General features: G+C 52.9%; 2 protein-coding genes across 2 annotated transcripts; one reads left to right on the top strand and one right to left on the bottom strand.

Moving 5' to 3' along the window:
• Positions 1-2,156: 2,156 nt before the first annotated feature.
• LOC120950872 (uncharacterized) lies at positions 2,157-4,792 on the top strand. The gene has a single exon (XM_040369246.2). It carries the CDS (start codon positions 2,867-2,869, stop codon positions 4,790-4,792), a length of 1,926 nt encoding a protein of 641 aa, XP_040225180.2. The 5' UTR covers positions 2,157-2,866.
• A 45-nt stretch (positions 4,793-4,837) lies between these two features.
• Positions 4,838-17,069, bottom strand: LOC120950870 (proteoglycan 4-like). The gene is made up of 3 exons (XM_040369245.2): positions 16,288-17,069; positions 11,846-12,128; positions 4,838-7,784 (listed from the first exon to the last, which is right to left on the bottom strand). Exons 2-3 carry the CDS (start codon positions 12,124-12,126, stop codon positions 5,567-5,569), a joined length of 2,499 nt encoding a protein of 832 aa, XP_040225179.2. The 5' UTR covers positions 12,127-12,128; positions 16,288-17,069; the 3' UTR covers positions 4,838-5,566.
• Positions 17,070-20,238: the final 3,169 nt, after the last annotated feature.

Below are 20,238 nucleotides of genomic sequence, written 5' to 3'. Positions count from 1 at the left end.
GCAAAATGGACACCCTTTATTTCAGCACACGTAAAGTAAACTTAAAACCTTCAAATGTACTTGATGTTACTTTTGCTACGTTGAAAAATGAACTTCAATTAATGGTGCAAGGAAGCGTGGAGGGAAATCTGGCAGAAGAGTAATCCTAAAGATAGCAAGAGAAAACATTTCTCGACGAGTGCGTAAAAGCTGCGACCAGCGGGGGCTATTGTTGTGGCTCAAATTGCTCCAAATTTGTGATAATGTTTCATATGTTGCAGCCTTATGCTGCTTTTTGCCCCATTGCTATAACCCCGAATGAAAAATTATCATCGGGTAAAACGTCAGCTTTTATTTTTTACTGTTATTGTATTGTTTTAATTTTATTTCGAAGATAATGCAAAAGATAATGTAAGATTTCTTGTGTGAGGTGATAAATTAAAAAAAGAATGATGTAATTGCTATTGTGTCCCTATTACCCCTTATTCCCATGATACCGCTTTACGATTTACTCAACGAAACATGCGCGCCCCTTGAAAACGTTTCTACCAGATGGCGCTAATCGACACGCTCGCCCTATCTTTGGATTGTGTCTCGGCTAATACTCATAACAGCATACATTTAGGGGCGAAACGTAAAAAAGCCTTTTGCACAGTTAGTATTTTTAAATTTCTTCTTTTTTACTCACTGCAATCAAATTGATTTGATCGATGTACTATTAAAAACTTCTCCTTCTTATTCTTCTTCTTCTTCGGCACACCAACCGTTATCGGTCACGGCCTGCCTGAACCACTAGTGGGTTTGGCTTTCAGTGACTTAATGATTTACCGATAGCAGGACAGTCAGTGCTCAGTGTGGAAACACGGACCATTTGGGGCTTGACCGCATGACGGTCATGTTATGCGAGTTGACGACTGTCCGGCCACTTAGTGTTTTTAAAACGACACTAAGCAATTTCTGTTGAAAAAATAAACCATCACCATTGTACATCAATGTGCTTGATTACCTTTAAAAAACGCCTCTATTCTCTTGATGTCATTCGTTTTTAACATAACTCTCAGTAATGCAAACATTACAAGAAATTTTCCTTTCATCCAACGCATCGGAACCAATGAAACTGTAGCTGGTTGCCGCACCGTATCTACATTAGCCATGATCCGCAGATACCGATGTCGCTTTTCTATGCTCGCAATGATTGAGAAATAGCAACACACCTTCAATTTCCAATTAAACTATACGAGGGAGTGGGGTGGTGCATAATTGCACGCTAACGGCGCCGAACCGAACAAGAACCCACCCACGATCACCATTATGGAAGATCAGTGAAAGCATAACACGTGGTCCCGCTGTGCCCACCATCATCGGCACACCTTCCAGTTACCGACAGCTGCTTCACTTGATAAATGAATTGCTGAGGTAAATAATATTGTCACCGTTTAGATCACCGTTCCGTGACCGTGAACGATTTGACGCACGTTACCGTTCGCCGGCAACGGGCCTCGAGGGGAAGGGGACACTGATCCACTCCCGAGAGCATAATTTTTCACGCCTCGAAATCAAAAGTGAGAGCAAACAGGGCGGGTTTGTCTGCCCCGTTTTACAATTGTTTTTGATAATTTTCCGCCCAACCTTCGTGGCAGGCGAATCGGAACTGATGTGTTATTTTACCTAGGGCAGGTGGCCCAATCTGAAGATTGCTTTTTTTGGGGTGATTTTACACCAAAAAAAACCCAACAAACTCTATTTCCCATCGAGCGTTCGCTTAGCCGAGCACCTTCAAAATCGGTTTCCCATGGATTGGATGGATCGACACTCCTGCTTCTGCACCGTCATCCCTGTGACACCGTTAGCAGGGGGAGGGGGGGGGGGCAAAAAACACTGCACGCCCGCTACAAAGCAATGGCCGCACGGTGGCCCAAGGGTCAACGAATGCTCCCATTTTCTCGCGCCGCAAGACCGCGCGCAGACGGTCCTTATGGGTGGTACCGGGTGAACCGGGCATGCTCACACCAATACTCGCACACCCAAAGGGCGCTTGTCAGCACGCGCAAGCGTTCTGTGTATACTTTCACCTTTACCGGTGCCCTGCTGTATGCCCTTCGCGTGAGCGTAAGATTTAAAATTGGTTCTCTTTCTTTCATTGTGTTTGCCCCCGCCACCCTTTCATAGATAGGGTGGGGATGGCGGGGGGGAGGGGGAGGCTGTTGCAGCGTCAAGGAACGCCAGTTCTTTCTCCACGGCCACGGCAAGAGCTTTCTTTTTCTTTGCCAGCTCAATCGCGTCGTTCGCCGTCGGTTTGTCGAGGCTTCGAGCAAGTCATGCGCGGTCACCAAACATCCTACACCGCCCTGGGTGGGAGAGGGGAGGGAGGCCGGGGAAGGGGTGTAGTGGTGGATGCAATTTTCTTCCATCCGCTCCTTCGAGCGGTGGCGCTGAGAGGCGAGAAGCAACGGGTGCAAGAAATGGCACCACAAGTCAACGCTGCCTTCGATGGCTCGTTCCAGGCAGCTGAGCTGAGCCGTCAACCCCCTTTTTTCCCGCGGTTGTCGGGCGCGCGCTCACACACCGAAGCGTACGAGCCAAGAAAGTCAACTATATTAGTAGGACAACCAGTCTCCGCCACTTCAGTCGCCTGGGCGTGATGTGCGAGTATTGATTAGACGCTGAGACAGACAGCAGCAGTAGACAGCAGCCGTCAGAATCGAGCGCCGTTTCATCGTACAAAAGCGTTGGCTGTGTGTGTGTGTGCGTGTGTCGAAGATCTCGAAGGTCCGTTGATCGATTGATCGAAGCTAGTGTTTGGCGTGGTAGTGTGGAAAACGATCGCTGGAAAAGGGAAACATTGAAGAACGCAACGCAGACAGTGAGAATCATCCAAGTGAGAGCAATGGGTGATCGGTTCAGTGATTGGTGGCGGTACTGGTGTGTGCTGTGGATGTGTTCGCTCGGCGTTGGGTGGCTTTCCGCCGAAACGATACACTTTACCAACTCGCCCAAACTTATCATGGCATCGAAGAACTTTACGACGTACGAGATCGAGGTGCCCGGCTCGAAACCGATCACGATCATCGAAGCGACCGATCCGTACGATCACCGGGCACCGTTGGACACGTTCCCGCGGGAAGTCCAAATACCGGGAGGACCTACGACCAGCTTCCGGACCAGCACCGGCCTCAGTGTGAGCCGCCCGTCCCAGGAGAGTGCCAGCTCGGGTGAACAAATCGTGCCAGGAAGCCGAAAAACCCTCTACTCGCCCGAGCTGCTGAACAAATTCCTCAAAGAGTACTCGGAGAAGCTGCGCAACGCCGATTCCGCGACGAGAAAGCGGCTGAACGAGATCACGATGATCAACAACAGCATGAACCGAAATCAGAACGAGGTTGCAGCGGCTGACGACGACGACGAGGAAGGTACCGGTGGTGGTGGTACGCGGGACGAGAATCAGTACCGAAACAGGGTTCCGCCACACCTGGATGCTATTCAGGCCGCGAGCCAGAGCAGCGAGCGTGCGCCAGGGCCGGATGAGCCAAAAGTGGAGGACGAGTTTGTGTTCACCGATACACACGAGCGGCATGGTGGTGGTGGTGGTGGTGGGAGCAACAAGCGATGGTACCAGGAGAGTGCTGCCTACCCGACGCAACCTCAGCCAACGCACCCGGGCCACAAAAACCACCCGTGGAACGTTAAGGACGGTTGGGTGACGCTCGAAGCGGTACCGTGGTCGGAGAGCAAGGTGTCAAAGTGGCACGCCACGTCGTCGGAGTCGAACAAACACCAGCCCGGCAAGGTGACGGCGATGCAGCACGCGCTCGACAAGTACTGGAACACGGTAGGCAATGCTGGAGCGGCGGAGGAAACGCCCAAATACAAACCGGTGGCCACGTCCGGCTCTATCGGAGCGTCCAGCTACTACACCGGCGAGGAGGACGATGGGTATGGGTACGGGTATGGGGGTGCAGTAAACCGCGTGGCAAGCTCAACACAACCACCTCCCGAATCGTTCTACAACCGAAGACGTCCCACGGTGGCGCTGTACAGTGAGCGACCGGATGCGGATCGTAGTAGGCCGTCGCCAGCTCCACAGCCACAGTTGGCTGACGGTTGGTACGATCAGCAGCAACAGCAACCACTGCACACGAGCAATCCATACGATGCGATGAAAGCATACCACGACCAGGGTCCTCCCAACCCAACGATCTCCAATCGGGACATCATAACGGACGGACGGCCAGCAAACTTCCCCAAAGGGACATCACCGGATCGTGCGGGGCCGTCCAACGGTTACAGCGCAGGACAGGATACCACCGGTCAGCGTGTCCGCCCCGTCTCCTACCCCGACCGGGGCAATGGGGAGTGGGTGCTAATCTCCACCACCAAGGGCTACCAGTACCCGAAACGCCGACACGGCCAGCGAGCGATCACGTTCTCCCCTGCCGCCTCCACCAGCCACCAGACGGTCAAGCTGACCGTGCTACCGATGAAGAACGCGCACGACATGACCACCTCGCACAACGGGCTGATCGAGGTGTCCTCCTCGACGCAGACGGTCGAGGATGCGGTCAAGCAGCAGAAGGGCGGCAAGCGCAAAGGCACCGTCGTGGCGGACAATCCAACCGGCCCCAGCCAGAAGAGGAAAAAGCATCCGAAAGTCACTGGTGGGTCCGCGTCCGGCGGGTCACCGCAAGCATTCTCGCTGATGCGGCGCGATGCGGCCCAGGACAGTTCGGCCGTGCTGGCGGCGGTCGGGGCGGGCATGGTACCGGCCACCATGGCCATCCTCGCACCGATGGTGCTCGGGAAGAAGAAGAAATAGAGCCTCGAGTGGGAGTAAATTTGAAGGTGTAAAGTGACGCCCGTGTCGAGTGTGTGAGATAATTTATTTATTTCTTTAAGTACGTAAAAATAATATAAAAATGTTTGCGTTTTGTAGAACGCGGGAGGGGGGATCTCGCTGTACGGGAAATGTCCTCCCCAGTAGGGGTCGTTTGTTAACCTTTTTTTTTATTTATGTTTCACCTGTTTGTTTTTGATATATTTAACTCGGTACACAACCAACCCTGTAAAAGGATTTGTAAATAAATGCGTAAAATACACCAACAAACAAAATGCCGTCGCTCTATTGGTGCCAGGTGTGTGCGTGTTTCCTTCTTTTTGTATTTTCGGATGTCCCTAAAACAATGATCCGAACTGAAACTCCATTGGACGACGACGAAAACACTAATCAGCGCCATTGTCGTGCGATACAATCATCGCTACGCAGCTACAACCACAGGGTGCGCTTAGGAGGTGTGCGAGAAAAATAAATAAAATTTGCTTCCACCCATATACACCGACACACACACACAAACCACACCACACCAGAATGGGTGAAAGGAAAGCCTTTGTCTGTGTACTTTAGTTTGATCGCCATCGCGCGATCGGTTCAGTTCGGACGACCTACAAGATCAGAAGAGAGCTCTCGGCGCCGCGTGTGCGGCCCCGTTTGTCTGTGTCGAGAATTCTATCCTCAATCCCATAGGTCGCGTAGGTTCAGAACCTGCGTGCGTGCGTGCGTGTGTGTGTCGTTCTATAATACTGTCGCTACTCGCTAATGCCGACGCGTGTCCCCGGAACCGGTGTCATTGTGGTGCTGCTGCACTGTGAACCGATCATGCACACCGTTCAGATATCGCTGAAAGTCGCTCGTGACGTGCTGGAGGAAGTGAATGCCCATCGCCACCTTGCGCTCGACCGTGTTTCGGATAAAGTCGCCCCACGTGTACCGGTGCGCTTCGGACGTCGTGCTCGTGCTCGGTCCGACCGTAGTCTCGCTTCCCTCGGACAAGCTCATCTCCGCCGCCTCTCCCGGATGGCTGGTCGTCTGATCGTCTTTCGGACGATCCTCATCCACATCGATCTCGTTTTCAAACTCCTCCTCGTCCCCATCGGCCTCCATCACAGCACGCCGCTTTCGCCGCGGTCCATGCTCCGGCACCGGTGCCGAGTTGATCATGTCCAGCATGCTGTCCGAGTAGCTTGCCCCCACCACGTACTGCGCATGGTGCTCGGGGCTGTGCTCCGAGGAGTAGGCCTCCGGATTGGGCATCATTTCGTGCTCGGGCTCGACCATCGGCTCAGCTGCCGTGTTGAAATTGGTGTCAGCTGGAGGACTTCCCGCGGTTGTTGTTGTGGTGGCGATTGTCGTCGCTGGTTGGGAGGATGCCGCGGACGCAGAGCTGTACACTGGTGCGGCCGGTTGATGCATCGGCGCCTCGGCCGAAACCGTGCGCATCGGGTAGTGCGGCGTCGGCGGCGTGTTGTAGAAGAACTCGTTCTGCGACTTTGCCTGTGCCTGGGCCTGCGCCGGCCGGTTCACGTTCGTGTACATCGGCTCGGAAGCGCTGGGGCCACCGGCCGCCGGTCCACTGTACGCCCGGTTGCGGTACGTAATGTGCGGATACTTGTTGGCCGCGTACGGCTGCACGTGGTAGTACTGGTGGCCCGTCCGTACCGGCTGCACCTGGGTGCGGCGCCGTACGGGCGCATTGTTCCGGTAGTACGAACGATCCGGCATGCCCGCGATCAGCTTCCCGAACACGTCCTCCTCGTTCTGCCCGTCCGCCCCAGCGTACTCTTCGTAGTTCGAGTAGTACAGATCATCCTTCCGGTCGTCCGAACGGCGCAGCGCACCGAGCGGGCTGCCCAGGAAGTACGAAGCCAACCCGGCGGCCATCACCAGCCCGACCAGCCCGACGCCCACCGTCGGCATGACCTCGCGCGACAGATAGTTGATGATCTGCGTCGAGACGGGTTTGTTCTTGTTGCCCGGCTTCTTGTCGCCCGGCAGCACGTCCTTCACTTCCGGTTTGCGCGTTTTCTTGTTCGCCGGCTTCTTCTTGCCCGGCGCTTTGGCGGCCGGTTTGCGGCTTGGCTTCTTCGCCGGTTTGCTGCCGGCGGCTGGGGCCGTTTTCGAGGGCGAGCGATCCTCGGGCAGATCGAACTGTGCGTCCTTCGGTTCCAGTATCAGGAAGGTGGAGGATTCGATCGAGCTGTCGTCGGTGACGGCCGCCAGCAGATCGTTGGCCACCGTTGAGGCACTCTGCTCGGTAATGACCATCTCGGTGGTTGTCGTGGTGGGGGTGGTGGTAGTGGTAGTTGGCTTGGGCGTCGTTGTGGTAGTCGTTGTGGTAGTCGTCGGCGGCTTCTTCACCTTCTTCACGATCACCGGCTTCAGGGTGGTCGAAACGATCTTCTGCTTCGGGCCCGGTTTGTTGGGTTTTTCCTTCTTTTCCTCCGAACTGACACTGCTTGGGGTCGTTGTGGTCGTACGGGCAGGACGGGCCGGGGTTGTTTGCATGACGCGTCGAGTGCTCGGCTGGAAGCGTTTCGTCGTTGTCTTCGGCGTGCTCGTGGTGGTTGTCGTGGTGGTCGTCGTCATTACCTGCGGCTTCCGGGGCGTGCTGGTTGATTCGCCCTTCATTTCGCTCGACTCACTGCCGGACAGCAGCACCCAGGTGGAAAGCCCTTCCCTCGGGGTGGTCGTTCGCGGGGGCTGCCGTTCCGTCGCCCGGTGCAGCTCGTTCTGGTACTCTTCGTCCGTCATCGGTTCCGCCACTCCGGCATGGCCGCCGAAGCGATCGAAAAGCGTAAGCTGATCGTGCGCTTTCGCCTCGCCCGATCCGGTCAGCAGGGCCGGACGGGGGCGCGTTTGGGACGCACCGGAAGCGGCACTCGCCCCACCGGTTAGCACCTTCGTGCTGGTGGACACCACGAACCCGGACGTGCCTAGCTTTGTCTTCAGCAGCTCGGGACGCTTGAACGCGTAGCTGCAATGAGAAGAAGATAGATATATTTCTAGAACGCCACGCAACTTTGGATCGATCCGGTGTGTGTTTGAGCCAATGGCCCAGCAGGCCATGAAGTGGGTTTCATTTGATCACCTTCCCTTTCCCCCCCTGCTACGTTCTAATCATGCAGATCATGCAAGCCCTGAGGCTGGCTACTTAACTATTCATCCAAAGAGGAAGGAGGAAAGGTATGCAAAGAGGAAGTGAAAAAGAAAGGGATCGCATCGCCGCCAAGTATCGGCGCGAACGATCGTTCGATGGGGTAAACGTGGCTCTTTTTTGTTTGTACAGCAAGAAATAACATGATGTTCAATTGCAAGGGGTGTTATGCGGAGGTACTTGATACTCGTTTTATTGGTTTTTTGTTAGTCACGGTACTTGGTTGGTTTTTGGATGCTGATCACACTATTAGCAAATCTACATTTCGATCAGCGGGATAACATTACATTACGAACGAGGCCACATGCACATGCGCTTACATGCTAAGGTCGCCCGGAACGGGAAGGTACGAGCGGATAAACTAAAGTTACGAGTTAAAAGTACTACCCTCTACAGCCTAACGATTTACAGGTGTTTCCATGCAGTCCATGCGCTTATTATCGTTTGTTCACCTTACTACGCAACTAAACGTTCAATCTGAAATCCATCCTCTCCTGTACTGTGGGCGATTGATACGCCGTGTTTTACATGCGCTCTACAGTACTATCACGCTGCTTCATGCTTCTTAATCTACGAGTTACTAGCTTACCATTTTTTGCTTAAAACCACTACACACTACCGAGAACTAGAACTAAAATGAGTTGTTTGCCTGGCAGCAAGGAGAAATGCTATACATAATGAGCAGCGATACCTTCCACAGACAGAAAAGACCAGATAATAGGATACATCATCGGCAAGATCTCACTCATCTCAATCTTGAAATGCTGCACACAACAACAAAAAATACACCACGCGTGAAAGCGATACCAGCGATCATCTCGCAGATCTCGTGTCTAGCGCGCGCATCGGAAGGAGAAGAAGCAAGAGGATAACAACACTTCCCAAGACCTGAACGTGCTCTTAGCATCTCGCTTCAGTCTCCACTCCGCAGCTTGCCTCGATCGATTGTCAAACGCTTTCACAAACGTCAGGTCAGATGCGGATAGCGGGTAGCGCGACCGGCTCGCGAAAACCCACCAACACCGGCGAGGGGCAATTAACTCCAAATGCTGGACTGAAATTACGATGATCATCATCCTCCGCCGGTCCGGGTCGGCAAGTGTGACTGCGACTGTCCCTCGCTATCTCTCCCTTGCTCTGAGGTGTGTACACGGAGGCCGCGTTTGATTTACGTATACTTATATTGCACTAAGTAGCTCCGAATCTCGACCCAGAGGACCCCAGACTCAGACCAGGCCAGAGACCATTAACCGGTACTCTCGGGTCGGCTAATAAAACTATTAAACACGCCGCTGCTGCGGCGGTGGCTCTCCATCGTTCCTAGCTTGTTCGTTCGATTAGTTCGAGCGCTGCTTTGCGCTATGATACTTGGGAGCTGTGAATACTGAAATTACACTAATTATGTCTACAAAACAAATCGAACATTCGCCCCCTCTCTCTCTCTCTCTCTCTCTCTATCTTTCTGTGTCTCTTTTTCTCAAACACTTTCAGTAACGCTCCCCTGGCGGGTGGGGAAAAGCGTGTAAAAAGGAATGGTGTGAATGAAGTACATACATCGGCGAGAGTCTGAAGGCGAAATGCGACCTAATGCTGAGATGAGAAGAAGCCATTTGTAAGCAACTTTTGCAAGGCGATGCAGCGTATGTTTGCGATGGGTTTCGAGAGATGTAATACACCGATGAGATGTGATGGTTTAGGAAATCGAGCGGCGCCGATCGTTCGATCGCATGCATGCAGGTGGAATTAGTTTTACGGACAAATGCTACATACTTCTAGCAAGATACGAGCTCTACACACTAACAAATAACATCTTACAATCTAGAAGCTAAAGGACACAGGCCATGCTACTTCATGCTACTACATGGTTGCGGTATTGTTTTTTTTTTTTGTTTTGGGTTTGGATGGTTATTGACTAATCGGTACATTGGTTTGTGTCTGTCTGTATGTGTTTAAGTGTGTCGTATGTGTCAGGTAATTGTCCGTAAGTGTCGCGCAAGGAATGTTCTACTAAAAACTCAAAGCCTGGGGCATTTCCGAGGTCCAGTTGGCACGCTGCAAGTGGTGGAAAATGGGTTTGGGTGGTGTGTTATCGGACCCGGGAACTTGGAACGGTGGAACTACTGCTACTGGCTGGGCTGGTCGGTTTGTGCCGCCGGTACGGATCACTGTGCTGGCGCATACTCCGCCGATCATTATCCCAGCTGGCGGCTGGGCCCCAACTGTGTGGATCGTAATCGGTCCACGAAGACCCGACGTGGATCGGTCGCCGATAAACGGGCCGCCGTACCGGTTTCCGTATCCAGTGGTACGAGACGGGCGGTTTCTTCTGCACCAGCACCGTCGTGCTGTAATGGCGCACCGGCGTCGGATAGTAAAACTTGTACATATACATACCAGCCGCCACCGTACCGACGATCATGGCCAGCACGGGCAGGCTGGTCATGCCGAGCACGAACATGTTCATCGGTGTCATGGCGGACACGGCCGCCATCATGCCGAGCAGGGCGTGCGACACGTCGGGAAGCAGCGAGGAGGAACCATGGTCGTGCGACGGTTTGCCCTGCTTGGTCGGCTTCAGCTTGTTCTGGTTCGCACCGATCCCGTTGCCGATGGTAGCCGCCGGTTGCCCGGCCGCCCCGATACGTACCGGCGGCCGGATGATGTTGCTCACCAGGCTGCTGATCGGTGTGTTGAGGAAGCTCGACACCGGAGCTGGTACGGCGGCTGGGACTACCGGCACGATCGGGTTGGCGGCTAGTGGAGCAGCCGCCGCCAATGGAGCCGCAAACGCCACGTCACTCGCAACAGCCGCCGCTGGGACGGCTGCTGCCTGGGGCGCAGCAGACAGAGCACCGGCCGTTCCGGCGGCTGCAGCTCCAGCCGCTACTACGGCCGCTCCCGGCACTGCACCAGCCGCTCCCGGACCGAGTTTCGTCAGCTCGCCCTGCTTGGTCGGGTTCGGGTTGGCGTCGTTGATCGCGATCTGTATATCGTTGCAGCCCTGCTTACCGTTTAGCGAGATCGTAATTTCGTTACAGTCCGACACCGCGTCCGTCACACCTTCACCCTTCAGATTGCCTGCCTCGTCGTAAGGGTTCGCATCATCCACTGGGTCCTCGTACGGATCTTCGTACGGATTCCAACCCGCTCCGACCTGTTCACCCGAGTACACCGCATCTGGACGGTCGGGATCGGCCTGCGGTTGCGATTGAGTGACCTTCACGGGCCCTCCATAGGGTGACGACGTGGGTTTGATTGTGATTTTGATTTTGTTCTTCTTTTTGTGCTTCTTGTGCTTTGTGCCGGACGAGCTGACTGGAATCAGCTGATCGCTCACGATCGGTCCTGGACCCGCCTGGTACACCTCCTCCGACGGTGTGTAGAAGTTTGTCGAGAGAACTTCCGGTGATCCGGGGGTGATGCCACCGTAAAACTGTTCCTGCTCCACCGGCGTATCTGCCGGCTTTGTCACACCAAAGGTGGAATAGATCTGACTCGAGGGTCGCAGCAGCGAGACACCGGACGGTGGTTCGTAGTCCACATTGAACACATCCGACGTCTTGTCCGACCACTTCGTAATGATCTTGTGGATGACCGGCTTACGCTTTTGACCAATTTCCACCTCCAACGGTGCCGGATACTGGCTCTTGATCGGATAGACGTACGCACTCTCCGGTGGGTCCCAGTTCGGCCGCGGCGGATAGCCCAACCCCCCAAGCGACACCGAGCGGAGCGTGTTCTGCTCCTCGGAACCGGCCCCATCGACCGGTACCGGTGCTGCCACCGGCACCGGTGACTGGCCCTGCAGGTTGGCCAGGTTTTTTAGTAGAAATTCCTTGATTAAACTATCGCTAGAGAGACCATCGTTAGTAGTTTGGTACCTTGGTTGGTGCGTGGAGGTGCTGGCGCTGGTGGTGCTGCCGTCGGTGGTCGCTGCACTGGTGGTCGCTGCTTCCGTCCGGCCGGTCGACGACTGCTCGGAGCTGCTCGGCGTTGTTGCCGACGGGTCGTGCGGCTGCACGCTGCCCGACTCGACGCTTTCCTCCACGATCTCCAGCGGGTTGCTGCGCCGGCGCAGATAGATCGGTTCCACCAGGTTGGGCCGTGCTAGGGCCGGGCTGACGAGCAGCAGGGCTAGCGCGCAAACGACGATCGGTCTCATTTCTGTATTGGGGAAGTAAATGTTTGCCCAGAATTAGTTCCAGTTCAAGAGATTTCAGTTAAGAATGGGTGAATTGGAGCGCAAAAGAACTTTCCATGGGCAGAAGCTGAAGCCCTTTCCGACAACACTAAACACTGAATCCTCCATCTAACCCCGAACGCCAACCCCTATCGATCAATCAACAGTTGCACGGCTGACGAATTTCAACACGCACCGCAAGAACCGTTTACCGCGTGCGCGCGCACACATTCATAACGGGCACGCACTGGTCAATCGAATTATGTCACCTATTTCCGCCTTTCCTTATACCTCTCTCTATTCTTCTTCTTCTTACCTAACTCTCTTTGCTCTCGAAGGCACGCATACCGTAAAGGACGTTCAACCGTCCCCTTTCGCAAGTCGCACTCCAAAGCCAATGCCAAGTGTGGAGCACGGCATAACCTCGTTTACGGTAAAGAATGTGCTAACCAGCCGACTGCACGATTTCCCGAAAAGAGATAGCCTCCCCCCGAGGGTGGAGGAGACAAACGGGAGTCACCCTTCATTTCTTTCCCCTCACTTCTCTGCCTTGGCCCCTTCCTGTGCTTTTGTTTGTTTTGCACAACAATAGGCCCCGTGTACGCGTTACGTGAAGGTATATAGTAAGCATCCCTAAAGAGATAAACTGCTTTTACGTACGTGTGTGATTGTGTATGTGTATGTGTGCCCTCTCTCCGCTTCCCATATGATGCACCGTTAAATATTAGGAAGGAAGGTGAACACGGCGCGATCTGACCTAAATCTTCCAATGTACTCTGGGACTGGGTTAGACACTAGGTGGGCAGAGGAGGTCGGGAAAGACGATCGTTGATCGAACCAAAGCACCTTTCCTTCTCCTCCACATACCCTCATTTTGTCGTCGTTCATGGACCGATGTACTACTTTCTGCTGTACTATACGACACACACACATTCGAATTCTCCCGTCGAGATCTCCGGTCCTTGGAATGGCTGCAATCGTTGAAAACGTTGATGACGCCTCGGACGACTGGTTGTGTGATCTGTTCCTGTCCATTCCGACTTCACGCAATCGTGTGTTGCATAATGCAGCGTACGCACCTCTCGACGTAACGCACCCTTTAGCACCCATCTCGAATCCGTCTAGGCGTTCGTCGCCTGTTTGGAGAGTCGAGCAGTTTTTGGGTGCAACTCGTTTCCTCCTCCTCGGCACATAGCACGATCGCAGCCAGCTGAAACTCCCCTACAGTACCTTGAACTTGATCTTCAGCTCTTTGGACATCAAGTGTGTGTTTACGTGTTTGTGTGTAGAGCCAACAACTGCTGCTGCTGCTGCTGCGGCTCCCTCGATCGAGCACGATCATTCGTTCCCACACGTTTGGACGTTGTGTGAAGCGCGCCCAATTTCCCGTTCGGCAGCAGCAAAACAAATCACGCATCCACCAAAGACAGCTGGATGTTCCGGTCAGCATACATGCAGCCCTGGCTGGCTTCACCGGTCTCGCCCCCTTCCCTGTCGGTCTCAGATCATTGGTTTCGTTTTCAAGTTCATGAACTCCTGGCCGGTGCGAACCCAGGGAAATCCCGTTACGATATTATGCCCCTTCCCTTCCCCGCCTCCCTCCCTGTACGTAAGCATTTCTGCTTCTCCCTTCTTGCTGTCCAACTCTCTTCTTCACTCTGTGAAACGTGGCGCTCCATTCCTTATGCTACAGACCATGCAGAGGGCTGCTCGGACAAACATACCCATTATTATAGCAATCTCCCGTGCTGAAAGTGTACTAACAACGATCGGTTGCAATCGGACAGTGGTGATCGCGTGTAGAAGAAGCAAAACCCACAACCACACAGCAAAAAGTAAATGCATTTAAATGGTACTGAACGCAACCATTTAAAACCCCGTTTCTAAAAGTGCATGCAAAAACAAACGCTCACGGATGCAAAACCGACAAAAGACAATATTTACCCAAAACCGACAGTCATGCAATGGCTTCCCGGGGTATGGCTTCAAGCATGAGCTAGTTTTATGAGTGCCTCGCGTTGTTCCGGCCAGGTGAGCGCCCGCACGGGTGTTGAATAAAAAAAAACGGAACCATTTAAACAGTGCAGCAATAAATGCGCACTGTTTTCCAGTGACAAACACTCCCCAAGGAGGTCCTACAAGGGAGGAGCATCTCCCTTCCCGGGGTGGCAAATGTGGGCTACAAACGCCAGGCTTCTGTTCTTGTGCCGTGCGCATATGATTGCCATGCCAGCGCGACAAGCTCCCTACTTTTGACATGCTTTGCTGGCTTACTACGTCGGATATTTTCTTTGCTCCGTGGGCCAAAAACACAATGGGTTCTGTCGCCGCTCACACGCACCGTTGCCCATCTTTCCAGTGGGAAGGGTGCCATCGGCGCGACACAGCCGCCAAGGCTCTGGGGCTCGGAAATTCAGGTTAATCAGTGCGATTCAGTTTACCCGCCTTATCGTCCGTTTACAATCGCGACTCGTTGGCCGAGATGCGTGAGAACCAACCCCGTTTCTTCCGCTTAGCCCCCCCACCGTATTGTTCAGCGGAGGGGCCAGGGCGCCATGCCGGGAATGCGCCGTGGCTGTTGAGAATAAGGTGTTGGCGTGTTACACTTTCTCCTCCCGGGCTACGGAAGCTTATGGGTGTATGGAAACGAACACGGCGCACAGTGTTTGCGTTTGCGAGGACAATTGTATCGAGAGGGAGGCTGATTTTTTTTTTTTTTTGGGTCATCTTTAATGCGTCTATCGAACGAGCCGTGGAAAGGATGCGCCATCATCATCACCATCAGCAAACGATATCCGTTTCGATCCGGTTCGATTTCGTTTGTTATCGGGCGAGAGAAATTTGTTTTCAATTGAATGAGCGAGGGAAGCCCTAAAAACCACAAAAAGAGCGCATCAAAAATTCATTCCGGGTAGAGGTAAAAATATGCCTCGGCAAGCAAAACGAGGTTAACCATTAAAAAATAAGAAAGAAAAACATGCAAAGCGAATTGTGTGTCTGTGTGTTTGAAAACGGACACAAACGGTTTGGGGCTCGCGCAAAAGGGTTCGTCGCTTGCGGTAGCGTTGAACATGCTTGCACGCCTTCACAACAAAGCTCAACGCGCTGCGCCGCGTTTTCCCGCCCGCACCACTCTCCGCTAGCCACGTTTGTTGCCGTCGCGTACAACTCGCGCATGAGGTCACTACTTTCTCCCGAGCGGTGACGCTTTAACGATCGATTAAGTTATTACCATACGAAAACCGACCGACGAGGGAATCCCAACCAACCGCCCGTCACTGTCGGGTGCGGTGACCATAGTCGCTATGTCGCTGGGGCTTTTTTTCATACAAATGCACACACACACACACACACACACACACTTTCGACTAATTATTGCATTCTTTTTGCAATGGATCATCCCCACAAGGGGGTACAGTTAGATCGCCATGAAACGACACACCTTGGGCGTTCGTCGTGTCGGCGGCACGGCGATCGTCATTTAATAACGATTACCCAAAAACGGAATGTGGAGCTTGCTTCCTGCTCCCCAAATGCAGGCGTTAAAAAACGGTTTTCCCGAAAGGGGTCGCAATATTCTGCTGTGTGCTCCCTTGCGCCGGGCACAGACGGCAGACGGCCTCATTCCCGTTTGGCCACAACCACTAAAGGCAAAGTTCATTCACACCAGCGCACTTGCGACCGCCGGGGACGGGGACGTAGTCGCACGTCATCGGTTAGCCTACTTCGATGGAGCATCGTCGTCAAGAAGCTTCTCTCGAACGGCAGACACACACACACACACACACACACAAACCCACAAACACCGTACCAAAGCAAAGCATCCAAGATCTCAGCCATGAATCTCTGTGTGCTTGTGTTTTTTCTGTCTATTTCATCAATTTTGTCGTTAAAGCCGTGCAGCAGCAAATGAAGAAGAGGGCGTGAAAAAACTTTCCTCTCGTATACCGTGTTTTTTTGTTGTTGTTGTGTTGTGTGTTCCTACCCAACGTTTTTTTAACAAGTCCGAGAGCAAGAAGCCATTTGAATGTGTGTTACGCGTTTGCAAAAGAGGGAACCAGTGCAGATGGAGCGGCCACCATTGGCCTCCACAGAGCAGTGACCAACATTCTAGGCAACAGGCTTACACCTAGAGATTCTTACCGTTATAGTGTGGTGGTTGTGGTCCACGATGACCGCAAGAAACGTGGAACAGCCGTACGAACGAACGAACGAACGCACGGACGAAGAACAGAAGTCGACGACCAAACACACCGATGAGGTCCGGTTCGTTGTCACCTACTGGGAGGCAGGGCTGTGTAGTTCTACTTTCCTTCTGAATCGGCAGTACTTTCGAGAGCACAACTCGCCCACAGGGAATGGAACGGAATGCACGGAATTCAATGCACTGAATGTCCGTACCAACAACAAACTTGGTCTACCGCAAGGATCACGTTGCTAGCGAGATAGCACTGTAGTAGAGCACACAAAATCACACACGCTATTCTATCACTCGCGCACTCCGAAAAACCAAGTCCACAAATCTTTTCGCTTCGGGGTCTTTGGCTCCCCTACTCACGTTGAAAGTGTCCTAGATGACCTCTCTGATGCTCTCACAAGCACCCAGAACTCGCCTACTATCTGGGACAGAGGGGCTACGCCCATCCGCATCAACACCGTACGTTACTATGCCAACCAAGGTGTATAGCACCGAGCGCAAGAAGTACTCAAACTCACTTGTAGCTAAACCGTCAGCGCCTCAACCGATTGGGCACAGTTTTTGTTTGGGAAAGTTGGACACCTTTCCCCGGGGGGCACTCCAGAATTCGCTCCTCTTCTGCTTTGCCTGTTGCGCGCGTACGAACCAGGTTCTGCTTCGTACGTCCGTTCGGGTTGAATATCGACTGCAGACTGGAACCGGAACGTGCGGTTCCGTGGCAGATAAAAAGAAGCAACTTACACAATTTCTTCTGCCGCTGCCTCTGTCTGTCTCTGCTTGCTCTCGCGCATCATGCAGCTCCCTCAGCACGCCCATCCCCCCTCCATTTGGATGGCGCTCTGGCTGTTGTTGCCTCTCCGGTTTGGGGCTAGCTGGCTGGCTGGCTGGTGGGCTGGCGGGCTTCGCGTGCTTCGTGTTTGTTGTGTGCGTTCGCTACCATTCTTGGAGCCGGGTTGGGAGAAAGTATAGCGGAATGGGTTTGGAATACATCGCTACGGGAGGTTGGAAGCGATCTTGCCAGATCTTTTGAATTGGTTAAGATCGATAGAGATTTTTGGTTTGTGGCGGCCGAGTCAGTACTTAAGACATTCCAAGGGGTTGAGCCTTCTTTGGAGATCATTTCAGTTATGCGTTAAGGGTACAGTCCAAGATGACTGTACGTTGGGTGTTGCGTTTTTTGTTGAAGAAATACAAATACATGACTATCTTATGAGTTGATTGTTACTATTCTAGTTTTATAGATAAAACTGATATTTAGCAAACTGGATAGGTAAATGGGACAAATCGTACGGCAACTCTGAACAAACTCATGATCTTACATCAATATTCAACAAATAGTATGATATTATTAAGTTTAATTGATATAGTACAAGAATATTTTAGTTATTTCACATCTTCTATCATTTTCACTGGACACTGGAATCAATCAACGTTCGCTACTCGCTGGTATAAATAAACCCCAGGATGTATCTGCAGCTCGATTTTTCGTTCAAATATCGAACCATCATGATCTATCAACAGCTGCGTTGAAGTTGGCGTGATTCAATCGAGACTCCAAGCTCAAGGGGGGATCGGGTGCATCTTTCCCTTCAGCCGCACATATGCAAACACATTACACATGCAGACACGCAGCAATGGCATGCCGAGGCATGAGACCACAAATCAAATCTGTACAGGTTTGTATAATTTTCTCTCATTCTTGTTCCCGCAAACCCTTTACCGAACGGCCGCTGTACGGTTAGCAGCTGATGAGTAGGGTAATTAACCCTGCATCGCTCCAGCTCCTACATCATCCTCCTATCCCATCTTCGACTAACCGGCATCTCTTAAGCATTCTAAGCGAGCCAAACGGCTCACTCTCTCCAAGAACCTGCTACCTCCAGAAGCTTCCCCTGTTAGCCACTATTCGCTGTTTAGACACGCATAAAGCAACCCAACCGTGAAATGAATGTTTATTTGTTCGAGCTACGCTGGGCTGTGCATCCTTGGGAATTGTCCGGTGTAACCAGGGTCCCGGTTTTGCGCTTAGGCAAAGAAGGAAAAGTACCACCGAGTCGCACTAAGATGCACTAAAACGGTGCTAGCGGAAGGCAATTTGGCGCGCTGCCTTTGAGAGTCCATCACGGGGTGCTTGACCACTGGCCGCTGCCGGTGTGCTGTGCTGTTGGTGATCGACCCTGACCACGGCGCAAAGGCGAGCACTGTTCGCTGACCTCGCGGCGAACATCGTCACTTTAACTTCGAAAGTCCGGCCGGATAATTGTTCCGGAGCGCGCGCGATCGTTATTATGTTGTTAGTGGTAACACTTTGCATGATTTCTCTCGCCGCGGGATGCGCTGGACTGGCAGCATTACGCACCGAGCCCATCTTCAATCTCCAAAGGCCATTTTCCCGGTGCGGTGCGGGGTTGTTGTGAGTGCCGGGATGTTTACCGCCGCTGCTGGTTATCGATTTGTACACACTTTCAAATGGTTATGGTGCCCGTGCTCGAGCATCTATGCGGGGATCTATGACCTGATGATCGTGTACACACACGCACACACATCGAGATGATCGCCCATCGTAATGCAGCGGACCAAATTTGCTTCTTTCGAGCCCAAATAAAAGCAGAGATGGCGCCCCCCTCGCTCCGCGTGTATGTTAGTGTAATATCAATTTGCCGCCCGCTCAACTAGGGCCTCTGTTACCCGCCCCAAGCTGGAATCGGCACAATCTATGTCTCGAGCTCACCTCCTTTCTCTGGTGGCTGGTGGCGGGAAGGAGGGTGCGGATAGATGGGAAACAGCAAACATCTTGATGAAGATGGAGAGGCATTATTTTGGGCGAGCTGCGATGAGAAGTAGCATTATTTCCGCAGGCTTACGGCTGTCAATCTGCACAATCACCAAATGCCCGGCCGTCCCTAGCGGGGCCCACGATCGTCCGAGCCTTCCACACGGACGGAAATTAGTCCACACGAATCAACGCCAATGACGGGAAATTTCCGCCCTGGCAAAACGGTAGTAAAAGGCCATTCTCTTCATCTCTCTCTTGCTCTCGCTCGCTCGCTCGCTCGCATCTCTTCAGTGGCTTTATCGCTCCTGCAACTATCTACGACAGGTTAGGTACGGCGAGAGCTCCTCCCGCCCGGTTCCCAAGCATTCTTCTTGGGCAGCGAAACTGCCGCTACAATTGCACACACGCCTGGGAACTGCAATGGACCATCTCAAGATCACCGGGAAGGATCGCTCCGATCGCTTAAGATTGTGGCTTCAGGTACGCGCCACTCCAATCGTTCGAGCAAGGGTACGGTGAGCACTCGCCACGCAACTTGCTCTCGGGCATGTAAAGCAGCGCGACCAAACCCCCGACCAAACGGTATAATTATCGCGTTAAGCACATTGGCATGGCCTGCTGCCCAAACAGTCAGCCGTGCTGTGCACTACCACCACTACTTGCGGCGAATCAATTAGCCCCGTGTTATGCTTATGTTGGCGCCCGATCGTAGAACATTAGCGCGAAACGATTAGCGCCACCATCGCCTTGCAGGGGGAAGCGATCGGACCGGGAGCGCTCGTGTTGGGCAGCTGTATCTGTGGCAAAAAAAAAACACGCATAAGTACCCTATAGGGCTACTTAAACTATTGCCTTGTTAGCTTGTGTTAATTTATTGACATTAGCTCCGTTTTTCCTTAACTGCAGTCGGTTGATTAATGAATATGCTGCCGTGCTCCCGAAAATTTAACGCCCACGATATGGCCGAGGCGAAGAGCACACAATTTTTTTTGTGAGGATGGTAATCGGATTATTAGAAGCAGCCCACGGCCGGTGGAAATTGGGGTGACCCTTCTCCCACGTTGAAAGGAAGGGTGACGTGGGGGGGGGGGACGAGGGTGGAAGACAATTATACAATTCA

Source organism: Anopheles coluzzii, chromosome 2 (genome assembly GCF_943734685.1).
Source record: "Anopheles coluzzii chromosome 2, AcolN3, whole genome shotgun sequence".
NCBI lineage: Eukaryota > Metazoa > Arthropoda > Insecta > Diptera > Culicidae > Anopheles > Anopheles coluzzii.
Note: the sequence above shows the minus strand (reverse complement) of the source record. Positions and strands in the feature narration are given on the sequence as shown.